This window comes from Trachurus trachurus (genome assembly GCF_905171665.1).
Source record: "Trachurus trachurus genome assembly, chromosome: 14".
Classification (NCBI taxonomy): domain Eukaryota; kingdom Metazoa; phylum Chordata; class Actinopteri; order Carangiformes; family Carangidae; genus Trachurus; species Trachurus trachurus.
This window is the reverse complement of record NC_139903.1, coordinates 15,688,408-15,702,684: the sequence shown is the minus strand read 5'-3', so window position 1 is coordinate 15,702,684 and position 14,277 is coordinate 15,688,408. Positions and strand designations below refer to the sequence as shown.

The 14,277-nt window shown below is 40.4% G+C and overlaps 2 protein-coding genes across 2 annotated transcripts; one reads left to right on the top strand and one right to left on the bottom strand.

The window, feature by feature from the left end:
• Positions 1 to 2,109: 2,109 nt before the first annotated feature.
• Positions 2,110 to 6,739, bottom strand: LOC310997176 (choline-phosphate cytidylyltransferase B-like). Its single transcript, XM_083986838.1, has 8 exons — positions 6,521 to 6,739; positions 5,259 to 5,367; positions 4,825 to 4,941; positions 4,451 to 4,602; positions 4,288 to 4,366; positions 4,053 to 4,195; positions 3,776 to 3,964; positions 2,110 to 2,526 (listed from the first exon to the last, which is right to left on the bottom strand). Exons 1-8 carry the CDS (start codon positions 6,599 to 6,601, stop codon positions 2,290 to 2,292), a joined length of 1,107 nt encoding a protein of 368 aa, XP_083842964.1. The 5' UTR covers positions 6,602 to 6,739; the 3' UTR covers positions 2,110 to 2,289.
• A 906-nt stretch (positions 6,740 to 7,645) lies between these two features.
• LOC310997174 (lipase member H-like) lies at positions 7,646 to 13,696 on the top strand. Its single transcript, XM_083986835.1, has 11 exons — positions 7,646 to 8,746; positions 9,253 to 9,337; positions 10,261 to 10,631; positions 10,725 to 10,833; positions 11,615 to 11,716; positions 11,831 to 11,920; positions 12,017 to 12,184; positions 12,316 to 12,405; positions 12,560 to 12,668; positions 12,754 to 12,927; positions 13,011 to 13,696. The coding sequence occupies exons 2-11, from the start codon at positions 9,280 to 9,282 to the stop codon at positions 13,093 to 13,095; spliced, it is 1,356 nt and encodes a 451-aa protein (XP_083842961.1). The 5' UTR covers positions 7,646 to 8,746; positions 9,253 to 9,279; the 3' UTR covers positions 13,096 to 13,696.
• The last annotated feature ends 581 nt before the right edge of the window (positions 13,697 to 14,277 follow it).

Genomic DNA, 14,277 nt, shown 5'->3' with positions numbered 1-14,277 from the left:
CTGACCACAGAGCAGTTCAGACGTCTGATCAGATATTGTTTCATAGACTTCAGGTTTTCAATTCATACTAATCTTCAACAATTCAAGTAATTTCCAATCATTTCATACAGCCTCCTTTGTAGGTTCTACTTTTATTATTTTTTACTTCAGATCATTTCATCTTGTCAAGATTTCTTCAGCAGTTTCTTAAAGGCCCTATGCTGTGCACTTTTCTCTGGGTTTATTTACCTGCTGATATCCCTAACAAGATGTATCATTGGTTTTGAGTACCTGTGATCTGCTTAATATCGTTTATACTGCCCCTTTCTGGAGCTCTAGCAGGCACAGGTCATTTGGCCAATCAGAAGAGAGAATGAGAACCTCTCTTCTGATTGGCTGACTGTTTTTAAGTGGCATGTGGTCGGGCCAATCACAGGCAAGTAACTGAAACCTAAGCTGCATTCATCCAAAAAAAAAAAACAACTGGTCACGGTGGGCGGAGTTACCTTGTGTGTGACATCACAGAAAGGAGGAAGTGCTATCTGCTCGTCTTAAAGAGAATGTTCCTACAAATGGGCGGTGTGTGTTTCTCCGATTATGACCAGTTTGATGCATGGGACAGTATATACGTGGCCCAAAGACCTCCCCAAGCACGAAAAAATAACCAAAATCACATTTTTCATGCCATGGGGCCTTTAACTTAAAGCAGATATCAGCTTCACGGCCGTTTCGGCTAATGCTGCGTTCAAGGCAGGCTTTTGAAACCGTAAGTTACAGCTTCAAGTCACAACTACGACTTGGTAGCGTTCCAGGTAACCCGTAGCTCGTGTTTTTACCATCCTGTTGTCTGTGAAAGTTCCCTATAACGGCCACTCGTAACTTCTGACCCGTGAACTCGTACCAGATCGAACTGGTACCACTTCACAGGAAGGAAAAACACAAAGTACGAGTTTCCTTGAACGCACCATGAGTTAGCAGCCCCCGCCCTTGTCAGGCATCAATTGGTCCTCGTGCTACGTCACCACATTCACGCGCATCCCTTGGCTGCACACACAGCCCTTCATGCCGTTCTCTCTCCTCATTGGATAACACTTGTATCCCACAAGGAAAATTTTCTCCTCGGGTTACAGCAGAGCAGAGTGACGGAGAGACTCGTGTTTAGGCTGAAATACTTCATGTAAGTGATTGCTGACGGAAAATAGGACTATTTAGGACTTATATTAACAAAAACATTCCACTGATATCTGCTTTAATTCAGCATTGTTTCAACAATTTATCAGCTCATTCAGCTTTCAGCATTCACCCGCATTTCCTTCAGGAAATGCATTCTCTAGTTGTGTTGTCATTTTAGGTTGTAGCCTACAGATAAAATCACACTTTTGTGCAGGAGTTATAAAAAGTGACATTTTACTATTGTAGCCTACCAAATTACATGTACAGTGGAAACAATCATTTATTTGGTCAATTGTTTTTGTTTTTCTGTTACCTCTTAAAACTCTAATTAGGTCAGTGTATCATTTATCCATTATGTCTTTTAATTCCTAGTAAACCTGTTCTGTTTCTCCTTCCCTCTGGAGCAATGGCAATATGTAAGTAATTTCCAGGAAATCCAAAATGCTTTCTCAATGTACCCTCCTGTTCCATTTACAGATCAGACCACATGTTACGACACAATCGTCTAGTCATCCTGTTTATGGGTTGTTTCACATTGACAACAGAAAAAAAGGATGTGGTGTGAGTTCATGATCATCTCCCACTGGTCAGGATTAGATTACAAGAGCTCCACCCTGAGTTTTATTGGGAACTGGGTACAAGCCAACACTAAAGACACAACCTTTGCACAAGCAAATTAATTTTTATCATCTCTTTTTATGCGCAACATATTGTAAAAACAAATTATCTTTTCACATTACATAATAATAATTATACGATTATCAATTTATTTAAAAAATGATAGTGCATCTCAAGAACTCACTCTTGCTCTGAGGAACTGTAGAAATAGAAAAATAAAGGCCTCATACTTGTAAGCCCCTCTTTTCTCTTATTTCCATAAAGTTGCTGAGTCCTAATATATAACATCTCTTTAAGGATGAGGATATATGGAGGAGTAACAAATGACAGGAAACAAAATACATCAAAGCACAACTTTAAATTTTCTTTTCAGCATTATGTACATAATATATTGCACCTGTACTTGAATAAACCAGTAATAAATTAGTTACTTTTCATTTGCTAATTTTATTAATATCCTCCTTAGACATACCAGATTAATGGCCACAGGCAAGAGGATCCATGCATGAGGAGCTCATTTTACTTGTGTGAGGAGGCATTTTTGAGGGAGGAGCGTGTCCCCTTTTTAGGTTTGCGGGGGGAGGATGGAGAGGAAGGAGGGGAGAGAGAGGAAGGAGAGGAGGAGGCAGAGGCCGGGGAGGAGTCAGGAGAGATCGAGCGTCGTCGTCTGGTGGGACTGCTGCTGGGGGAGCCTCGGGGTGAGGAGTAGGGCGACAGGGCCTGGAGCATACGGCCACTCCGCTCCTGAATCGCATGCTGGATAAAGACAGAGACAGAAGAGAGGTTCACCATGTTGTTTTATTAAAAGGATAGTTCACCCAAAATTCAAATTTCACTCATTACCTACTCACCCTCATGTCGACTAAGGGCTGGGAGAATTTTCAGAGTCCTCCGTGCCTTCTCTGAGTTACGGCGGGGTCCGTGCAGCAGTGTTTGTCCATACAATGGTTGTGAATGGATACCAACTTTCTTCATCCAAAAAGACACACCAAAAAACATCCAAATACCTCCATACTGCTCGTCTGTAATGTCCCTCTTGTATTGAAGCCCCGACATGAGAAATTGTTCCTCCGGTCAGTGCAAATCTCGCAGGAAGAGCAGTGAAACAAGCTTAAAATATATACTTATTTAATTTTTTTCGGAACAATTTCTCATGTCGGGGCTTTAATACAAGAGGGACATTACAGACGAGCAGTATGGAGGTATTTGGATGTTTTTTGGTGTGTCTTTTTGGACGAAGAAAGTTGGTATCCATTCACAACCATTGTATGGACAAACACTGCTGCACGGACCCCGCCGTAACTCAGAGAAGGCACGGAGGACTCTGAAAATTCTCACAGCTCTTAGTCGACATGAGGGTGAGTAGATAATGAGTGAAATTTGAATTTTGGGTGAACTATCCCTTTAAGTTATAATACATATATTAAATGTTCTGTCACCTGTTTAATTGTAATTTCTTAGTAACCCAACCACATATTGTTTCACTATTTCCCACATCAACCACAGGTTTTGTCACTGCACACACAGACAATGATTCAACATTTTATTACAGTTTTCCATGCATGAGCTTTTGGTGCTTTTGACAAACCTCCCAGTTCCAATGAAACCATGAATGAACAGAAAACACATGTTACACACGTCATGATCTATGACTTTAGTTTGGAGTGAAGCATCTGTTTTTTTATTGTAAAGGGTCTGAAGGACTGCTTTCATGTTATTGAAAAATGTGCTTATTTGGTTTCTTTCTGCTTTGTTTCAGTATCTAATACTGAAATGAGCCACTGGTTAGATTAGCTTGGCTCAGCTTAGTCCTACGTGAACAAAATACAGTAACTGGACCCTCTAAAGCTCAATAAATGCTGATTTAGCAATCATCATCATTATTCTTATCAATCAAGATTCATCATGATACACCATTAAAAAATAAACTAGATAATAAACCTAGAATGTTTCTTTATCTGTTAGAGTGTTTTTGTTGTGTGGATGAATGTAAAAGTGAACTTACCCAGGCTCCATCAGGTCCAAAAAGCTCCAGGAAGTTGCAGATGAATTCTCGTGACTTCTCTTCCCACTTGTGGATGAGGTCCTGGCTCTTCTCCTCCACTCTGTAGACAAAGTGTTTGGATTTCTCCTCCACCGTTCGCACCGTCTCTTTCATCTTGTCCACCTGGTTCTGGAGCCGGTACTTTTTATCCTGTCAGAATAAACACACAACAGGTCATGACCACCTGTGCAGGCAAGTACAGACAAGATTTACTTTGGTTAAAAATGATTTCTCTTACATTAATGAATCCAACATTTAGCTCTCGGGCTGTGTATCCTCTCTGCAGGTTGCGTCGAACATAGATGTCATAGTCTCGGACGATGCGGGTGATCAGATCAGATGTGGAGATGCCTTCTGTCCTCTCAGTGGCCACAAACATCCCTGACATGAGAACACAGACAATTAAAGCACATGAAATCCATTCAGTCATATGGGAAATGACAGAGGTGGAACTCATCACAAGGTATCTTCACCTGCTTCCTTTATGTGTTTGTAAACGTCCTCTGATCCAGCAGAAGTGTAGGGGATATCATCGTGGGCCACGAAGTCAATCTGTGAGTGCAACATGACAGCGTTTCAGACACATTGTTGTCACTGTTAGAAGCTGTGTGTCCCACTGACTGTGTGACCTTTGACCTTGTGTTGTTTGAGGAACTCTTCAGTCAGTGTCCAGGGAGCGTCTCGCACCACCTCATCCACGTAGCGGCAGTGCCTCAGGGCGTCATAGCGTTCATCCTCAGTCATGACTGTGTAGCCTTTAAACTTATGGGTGAGTTCATCACTGCAGACTGGGAAAACAGAAATGTGATATGATCCTTTAAACTGGGATTAAAACAAATGTAGGATTTTAACCCTATTATAACGGTCATTAGTCTAAGATTAGGGTTAATAGTACTCTTCTCTCTAAAGCTACTGCAGCTCTGTGGATCATATCATGTAAACACAAGGAGAAACTGTTTATGTTATTTTACTGTGAGGTTTGGAGAGGGGCAGCGACATTCATATCTTACCTCCTACTATCAGGTAAGTGTTGGGGAACACATTTTTGGCCTGCATCAGAGCTCGAGCGTGCCCCGAGTGGAAAAGATCAAAGATCCCATCAGCGTAGACTCGCACCGGACGATTAGCTGCAAGATGAGACATGTGAAACCAAGTTTTAACTCCCACTGTTATTTAAAGGGATTTGCTTATATGTAATTTTTAAACAGATACTGATACTGATAACAGCCAATAAAGATGTTAATATTTTCATTTCATTGCTAATGTGTCATACATATGGCGTGACACATCCCTGGGGGAGGATCATAATAATAACAACCTAACTATCAGTTAGATAACTAGCCATAAAACAATATTGCTGTCATTAGCTGGGAAAGACCCAAACCCAAACCAACAATAACAACAATTTATCAGCAATGCAAACAGAAACTATGAAGACTATGACCTGGTGTGCCTCTCCGGGCTTGGGCAATGGTCAGCTTTTCATGGGGGGTCTCTGATTCACAACCTGTAGACTTGGCAAAAGCAGCCGGCTCCCGGAGAGCCTGAACAGACTGAACAGAGAACACAGAGAAAGTAAATCAATCAATCAACCAATTAATCAATATGTAAATAAACAAAGAAATAAAAACATGTTTAATCTGTTCCATTGTGTTCAGAGTTTCAGCCACATTGTGTGCAGACTAACGGCACAGACTGAGTAGTCTGTCAGTATACCATCAAACATATCCATACTTGTATTCAGGGCAGTTGCGACATTTCCACTAAACCTGACTGGCATGTATTTGTAACGTGGGAGGAAAAGGGTGTCACTGCATTCAAGAACAAAATAGTGCAGGAAAACAATATACAGCAGCAGAGTTAGAACTACACTAATGTTATATAAACAGAGTTGTTATATACGTTTATTTTGATAAAAAAAAGTATTAGATAATTCGCAGGTTGGGACGTCCCTCTAGATATGACATTTTATAAAGAAAATTTTTCAAAACAAGATAAGCTTTGATATCTTTAGGACAACGCTGATCAGTCTCAGCACTGAACTCTAATGAGCATCCTGATGTGTCATGGACTTTGTGTAGATACATACAGTATACGCAGCTTTATCTGATGTGTTGTAACATACTTTGAACTTTGATTCTATGCAAACGGGTGATGTCATTTATGTTAAAGTATAAGATTGTTTAAAATGTATTTAGAAATCCTCAATGAAAACAACTAACTAGCATGCCTCAATGCTTGTTTTATATTCTTCTCCTGGTTCTTATCACTTTCCACTAATTCCCCACTTGACACCCTCCAAAAATTAACATGCAGATCTTAAATGTTGTGTTTCCACAATCAAAGAAAATGAAAATGAATAACAATAGAAACCGTTTTTAACCATCATTTTCCACCACTTCATACCAAACAAATGCTAAATATCAGTTAAGAATAATAATCAAGGTCATCTCTATATCACTCCACCCAGCTAGTCACCGGCCCCACTCCCAGGCACAAGTCAAATAACAAAGAGGAGACATTCCCCTCTGTTATATTCAATAAAAGAAAATAAAAGCCTGACTAATACATTCCTGTTTACAGTCTTTAAATAATGTACAAAAACAAGACTCAGCACACTCAGAATCTCTCAATGTGCATGTGGTTGCCATTTGAAGTGTAATGATAAGGAAGCTGGTGGTTTGGTATTGACAGAACAGGACTCACCCTGCGAGGGCCTCCCCTCTGGCTCTGTGGAGTCTGTTGTTGGTGACCGTTGTTGCCTCTGCCCCGTCTCTTTCCGGCCATCCTGGATTATTCTGCTGCCTTGTCCTCTAACAGTCCAGCTGTACCCACCTGCCTCTCCTCTCGGCTGGCTTGACCGCTGCACAGGGACGATTCCTGAGCCTGTCTGTGATTTTAAGTATACATCCCATCGGCCTGCCTGATCCTGATGACGTGAAAATGCAGCGGGCAAAGTTCAACCTACTCTGCCGATGGCTCCCAGGGGAGTAGATTGTGCTTGTCATCAATATTGAGCTTGTGAATAGTTTCCCTTTTCGTGATCTGGTATCACTGACACCAGCTTGAAGTGAAAAGTGAAAAAAAAAAAATCATGTTTCGTAGCATTTCTCACATTTCCTCTCAGACTGTGATACATCAGTAACTTTAAAGGTAAGTGCTCACAGCTGTTACACTGTCAGCCTTTGGAACCAAACACCGAAGGACAATATGTCCCAGCAAGTTACCCACAGTGCTATGCTACACATTATGTAATTTCTGTTGCAAGTATAGTTTGGGTATGTCTTAAAATCAATAGTGTGCTGCCCTGCCTACTTGTTACATTTAGTCTTGGACACCAGCTGCTGCTTTATGGATTGTTTACACTGTAGCACCAGCTGAAGTTTGATCCTGTTGTAGGCTACACACGTACGGTCTAAAACAGTGTCAGAAAATTATAGTCAATTTTAAACACAGTAAATGCATATGGACATTTTAGCCACTAGCAGCTAAAACTACTATGTTAGCATGCTAAAACTGAGCAAATCAGCATGTTAGCATGCTAATTATGTAAAAACATTAATGGGGTGGAGATGGTGGTTTAATAATTTTGCTGTGATACTGATATTTGTATTAAGCTCCCTCAACACCACAAAACTATGTGATGTAGTGTACAAGGCAAGCTATTGAGGTAGAAGTGTAGCAGCTAAATGAGGAAAACAGGAACCAGCAGCTGATTTTTCATTAAAGAAAAAAATAAAACCATAAAAAATAATTCACACTGAGTAAGTAAGACTGAAATGAAATCTTTATCTGAGGGGGGGGGGGGACCTCCCCGTTATTCCCAAAAGCCAGACTATGCTCCCACCTTTTCTGACAAACCCTCCCTGACTAATACTGTAACTTTATGTGGGCTGCTGAACTCAGCATTAAGCCTCAATACAACTCCGCAAGTTGTGTTAGTTCTTGTTTCATATACATTGAACATTAACCAGATACATGGTCATAGATATATTTATAACGGTCAAACATTAAGGCCACGAGTAATTCATTTTCTTACAGAAATCAGATGTGTGATCATTAACAGAACCTCCGAAGACATTTGCAGATATACTACCGGCAACGTTTCAAGTTTGTCAGTTTTATCTTATCCTCATCTGTGTTCTCTTTTATCTTATTTACACTCACTTTACACATCAGTCAAATCTCTTAAAAGTTGGGGAGAGCTGGAAGTTATTCAGACAACACCTTACCCTTAGTAGGCCTACACACTAAATTTATTTCTATTTGATTTAGATTTAAGAACACAGTTATAATACATATAATACATTTACATATATACAGACTTGCTGTATATGTATTTGAATGTACATTATTAAATTTAGACAATAACTTGTACAGGAGAGGTCGGGAAGTAAGGGCGTACAGAATTTAAAATTTAACAGAAAATAAACATTAAGGAGAAGTAATGAGATTTTGAACTTCTTGGAAATGTCTGAGTCGTCTTGAATGAGTAGCTCCAGGCTGAATTTTCGGGGAATTCAAGAGACATGGGTGTCTATTTTTGTAAGAGAACTCGCTTTCATTCTTATTTCTGCCCATGTATAAGAATGCTCTGAATGAACAGAGATCAAGTTATTTTACAGATGTGAGTCAAGTTCAGTGGAGACGTATAGGAAACAGCTGCCTAACCGGTTTGAGGACGCAGGAAGGAGGAGTGACTTCACAGGAATGTTTCACCTGTGAGCACAATAACCTGGAGCAAGGGGTGTGGCTATCCATGTGAGAGCATGCAGGGTGGGAGTATTGCTTTACTGTTTTTCCTCTCACTTCCTGATCTCTACACACTGCCCAAATATGTGGAGTGACAAACACAGTGACAAGCACAGTGACAGCACTAAAATATTCTGGATCTTGGACAGTGAAGTTAGGAAATATCATCCGACAACAAAGGTAAGACTGCCAACTTTCTCTCTCTCATTCTTGTCCAGTTAGTGCAGATTAAATCTGAGGAGATACTGACCACTTAGTAAACATGTGGCAGCGTCTACTGTAGCCAAAGAAGGTCACAGTGCGAAGAACGAGTCTAAGCAGGTCAAAAACTATCTTACTATTCTGCGGATTTCAGTTTCACTTGAAACCACAGTGCCTTAATTGACATGACAATAGTAAGAGAAACCAGAGAAAAGCAGCTGTTCAGTCGAATGGAGAGTGTTTTTCTCAACATATTTATGACCTTAGTTTTCTAACATTTGAGATTGGTGGGCAAGTAACTAACCTCTTGTTGTAAATTCAGTCTAGCGAGGTCGCTGAAGTGAAGTGTGACAGACACAGCCTAAGGGTCAGATTACTGTTCTCCTGCATCTTTTATTGTGTTTGTGGACATATGGTTTGTTGTTAATTACATTATGGGCCATATATTGTCTGAATTATGTATTTGTGATGTAATCTGTCTGCAGATTATTTGTCCACTGCTGGTGTGAAGCATGTTCCTGAAGCAGTATCTGCCACTGCTCCTGCTGATAGCTGTTCACATATGCAAAGGTGAGGCTCTAAACATGACTGTCTAAGATGTAAATGTATTTATACAAATACGTGCACGCACACACATACATAGTCATCTTTGCCTGTAAGTGTATAACAGCTTTGCTCCTTAGAAACAGTTAAGTAATATTTGAGGAACTGACATTTTTTGAGGGAATAGTGCGTCGCCCATTGATCTTCTCTGTGGTTTGCAAAAATCACTGGTTCAGTACAGACATACCTCAGCTGACAGACATACGTATACATATGCACCACGCTATATGCAATGTGATTTACTGTGTAACAGTCACGGAGCAGCTGATGGCTTTTCTTTTACATGAACCTTGTTCATCTGTGAGTTGTTTTTGTGAGGATCCTCCTTAAAATTATCTTGTTGCAGACTTCTGTAACTGTAAACTGTAAACTCTGCAGACGAGTATCTGTAGGTGTTTGAATAACCTTATTATTGATTGTTTGGTGATATTATAATGTAGTTGGGTAGTAACTGAATTATCACATTGGTTAATGCAACTTAAACTATTTTGGGTTGGCTTTGTTTATGGACTGTATTTAGTCATTACTGCTGTGTCATTGCTAAACCCAATGTCACACAACAGACACAAACAGTAGTTGGGTGTAACATGGTGTGGGTGCACACACCACATCCTCTGTTTCTGACCATATATGTGTCAGTGGCCACTGGAAAACCAACCATGATGGTGCTGTTACAAGTCAGATATACCCAGTATTTCCTAATTGTCAGCTTTCCCAGGAAGAGTATTTCATTACATGTTTCTTTCTAGTGGGCAAAGTCCAGACTGAAACTAGTTTCACCCCAGAATTTAATTAGGATAAGGGCAGAAACGTATGCAAAACAAGATCAAAACACAATGTGTAATGTAGCTACAGTTTTCTTAACATCTCTTTCTCTTCTTTTTCACCAGCTAAGAGTTGTGATGAATTTACGGATCTAAATTTGGGTCATGCATTCCTTGGCACCAGCATCAGGACTCGGCTGCTGCTGTACACCAGAGAAAATGTCACCTGTGGCACGCTCCTGTCCCACACCAATCTTTCTGTCCACCCCCAATTCAATATGTCCAGACCAACCACCTTCGTCATTCATGGGTATAGGCCCACAGGTTCTCCACCAGTGTGGTTAAGCAACATCACAGAACTGCTGTTGGCAAGGAAAGACTGTAATCTTATAGTGGTGGACTGGAACTATGGAGCAACCAATGTGAACTATTTTAAGGTCGTAGAGAACACACACAAGGCAGCAGCCAATCTCACTGCTTTCATTAAAGTGATGCAGGTATGAAAGTTATCTGACCTTAATCTTTGGCCATCAGTGTCATTGAAACACCATAGAGAGTTGTGTTGACTAATGACTGACTTACCTTTTCAGGAACATGGTGCCTCTCTGAGCTCCATCCACTTGGTTGGAGTCAGTCTGGGAGCTCATATATCAGGTTTTGTAGGCGCAAACCTGAATGGGTCAATTGGAAGAATAACAGGTAAGAGTGGCACGTGTTCACTTTGTCTACCCGAGTCAGAATTATAAGATCTGTTTTAGTGGAGTTACTGTAGGTGTTGTAATTGAACACAAGCCCTACAGGACAAATTATTTTTTAGAATAATTTCTCTCTTTCTTTTTTTTAAATTGCAGAATTATCGTATGCCAAAAATATTTTTTCACTAACCTTTTTTTGGTTTCTGTGGGTTTGACAATATATGAGTTAAAGAAATACTGCTTCTTTCATACAATTTAATAACTCACAAAAGCTCTGGACATTTGTGTTTTATAGTTTTGGCTTTGAAATTTCCAAAGATATTGCAACTAATAAAGTCTGACTATGTCACATGTATCAAAATGAATTGAGCTGTGGAATTGCAGGAGCATATTACAGCTCATTTTTTTGGCAGCAAAGTAAAGGAAATTAAAAGAAAGGAAAGAAAGGAAATGAACATGCTGGTATCAGGACTTTTCTGTGTGAAACAAAGAAAAGATATTTGGAAAATAACATCACTGGTTTGTCAGATGGGTCAAGTGTTTGTGTGCAGGGCAGTGGTGATTAAGAGGAAATGGGATAGAAACACTGCAGGGTCTTGCAGTGATAACTAAATCTTTTACAGCGAGGTCTTTTTTTCTCTGCCCAAACCTGCTATTTCCAGCAGCTGTCATCTAATTTTGGATTTGAGAATAAAGGGAAAGCTCCGCTGTTTGTAAAAACGGGCTATACAAATAAAATTGCCTTGCCTTGCCTCCACTGACTTCTGTTGATGTGATGTTTGTAGCTCTGGATCCTGCTGGGCCTGAGTACACCGGCACTCTTCCAGAGGATCGACTGGACTCCTCAGACGCCCAATTTGTGGACGTCCTCCACACAGATATAGACGGTTAGATTGGCTAAAATTCTGTATTATACATTTTGACTTGTTTTAAATGTGAGGTCTGGTTTTCTTACACAGTATGCAGATGATTTACTTTTTTTCATATTGTTCATGTCACAGCCCTGGGCTTCAGAGAACCTCTGGGTCACATTGACTTCTATCCAAATGCAGGGACAGACCAGCCTGGTTGTCCAAAGACCATCTTGTCTGGTAAGGTCTTTAAAATCTTGGCACTTGTGTTCCTGTTGTATTTTAAGGATATGAACACCATAGTGATGTGACTCCTTCTATTTTTTCTCTGTTCAGGCGGATCTTATTTCAAATGTGACCACCAGAGATCAGTGTACCTTTACCTTGAGTCTATGAAGCAAACGTGTATCAGCAGAGTCTTCCCCTGCTCGTCCTACAGTGACTTTCTGGATGGGAAGTGCATGAACTGTGACCAGTTCGGTGCTGCTGGATGTCCTGTCTTTGGTTGGTAACCTGATTATCTACCAGAAATAAAGAACATGTAAAAATTGGATCTATTCTTTCCGTAGAGGTTAGTTTGTTAGTATTGATGCAGCTGTTTTTTTTTGTTTGTTTGATTTTTTCCTAAAATTCAGGCTATGACGTCATTAAGTGGAAAGATATCCTGGTGAAACTGGGCCAAACAAAAACTTACTTCAAAACAAATCGAGAGTCTCCATTCTGCAGTAAGTAACAGATCATAAGTAGACAGATTCAGTATTTCAGTTCAGTAATGAATGGTGATGCTCTTCTGTAAATTGTACTTTCATGATGAGAGTATCAGTCCTCAGAGGAAGTATCGTTTAATGTCAAATAAAAATGTTTATGTTTTTTTGCTAGTGTCATGCTACAGGTTGGACATGATGGTTTGGAACAAGGATGTTCACTGGGGTTACATTACTGTTAAACTTCATCATAACGGTACAGAAGCAGTGGCTACCATTGACCAGTAAGTCTTAGTATTTCACTGTGAACTCTCCTGGTCCCACTGTTGCTGCTCTTTCTCAAAGATGTATGTCTTTTTTTCATACTAGTAAATCCAGAGAGTTCAAGCAGTACAAAGAGACCGCGTTGCTCGCCCAGTTCGACAAAGACATCCAATCAGTGGACAAGGTGTCGCTCACATTCACCAGTGGAAAAATAAGTCTATCCAAACATAAGCTCCGTGTTCTCCGAATCCAGCTCACACACCTAGAACGCAAGGAGAGGTGAGCAGCAATTCTCACTTTCTAAATAATCCTTCACTGTCCCAGCTGTAGAGTCACATTAATAAGGAGTTTGTCCCCCACAGGCCTCTCTGTCGATATGATATTGTTCTTAAGGAGAACACCGAGGTCACCTTCAGACCCATCCCCTGTGAAGAATCCAACTTCTGAGGCAAAATCCGACCCCGCTTCCCCAAATGTCCTGATTTGTTCTGGTAGAGATTCAGCTGATTCGTCCAACCAATCCAATAAAGACTGAATAGACAGCAAATATTTACTGACACAATGTGAACATTTGTGTTTCTGGAAATAAAATGTGATACAATGCTACATACAGTATGATGCATAATATATTTGCTTTTCAGAGAAAATATATTGGTACTTGCCTTGCACTCAACTAGACTTGAAGGACGGACTGGAAATTTTTTAGAAGATTTTGGCAGCATGAATCTAGGTGGTGTGTGTGTGCGTGCATGCGTGCGTGTGTGTGAAGTTTTCTTTCTGTCCTTTGTACAGTCTTTCTGTTTCAAGTGTTTTTTGTTGTGTTTGTTGTTATGTTGATACTGGAATGTAAAATGAGGCATGGCATGCATCCCATAATAGACTGTAGCAGGTTGTTAATTCATGCTTCACAATTAAGATATTTGAGAGTAAGAAGGAAAATTATAATGCTCACACTTTTGGTAAAAAGGATCTCAGATATGATTAAGTGACAGGTCACACCAGTTATGTTTTTTTGTTGTTGTTGTTTCTGTTTTAACAACGTCTTTAGTATCTATATAGTATTTATTCAGAAGTCATCATGAATTATTGATAATAAAAAAAGAATCATTTCAACAATGGCTCCAGAATTTTTAATGATATCATAATCCCACATATCAGCAGCCAATAAATTAACTGACAACACCATAGTCAAACTATTACACTGGTTGAAAAATACATGCACATAAAGCATGAAAGAAGTTCATCAGAGGAACTTCGGCACCATTGCTGCTTCCCTGACATCCCCAAAGGTTCCCTTCCAGTGCTCCGACACCGCCAACAAAGCCTTCGAGTCCCTCAAGTCCCACTTTACCACCTGACAAAGTTTATCATGGACCCACACATCTCCATGGACTTTGTCACCGGCCTTCCTCCGTCCAATGGTCACAAGGTCATCCTCTCAGCTGCTGGTTCATCCCACTTTCCAAGCTCCCAGTCGCCACAGACACGGCCTTTCTGGTTCTCCAGCATGTTTTTCGTCTTTATGGCATCCCAACTGATGACGTCTCTGACCGGGGTCCCCAGTTCTCTACTGCCTTTTGGAAGAAGTTCTGCAACCAGCTGGGTGCCACATCCAGCCTGTCATCTGGT

Excerpts from the sequence above, each read along its gene's own strand:
- LOC310997176 (XM_083986838.1), bottom strand. The coding sequence starts at position 6,601 with ATGGCCGGAAAGAGACGGGGCAGAGGCAACAACGGTCACCAACAACAG. Across the intron at positions 4,942-5,258 it reads AGCCCGGAGAGGCACACCAG|CTAATCGTCCGGTGCGAGTC; the intron begins GTCATAGTCTTC and ends CTCATCTTGCAG. Across the intron at positions 4,367-4,450 it reads AGTTCCTCAAACAACACAAG|ATTGACTTCGTGGCCCACGA; the intron begins GTCAAAGGTCAC and ends TTGCACTCACAG.
- LOC310997174 (XM_083986835.1), top strand. The coding sequence starts at position 9,280 with ATGTTCCTGAAGCAGTATCTGCCACTGCTCCTGCTGATAGCTGTTCAC. Across the intron at positions 12,406-12,559 it reads TCGAGAGTCTCCATTCTGCA|TGTCATGCTACAGGTTGGAC; the intron begins GTAAGTAACAGA and ends TTTTTTTGCTAG. Across the intron at positions 12,928-13,010 it reads CACCTAGAACGCAAGGAGAG|GCCTCTCTGTCGATATGATA; the intron begins GTGAGCAGCAAT and ends TGTCCCCCACAG.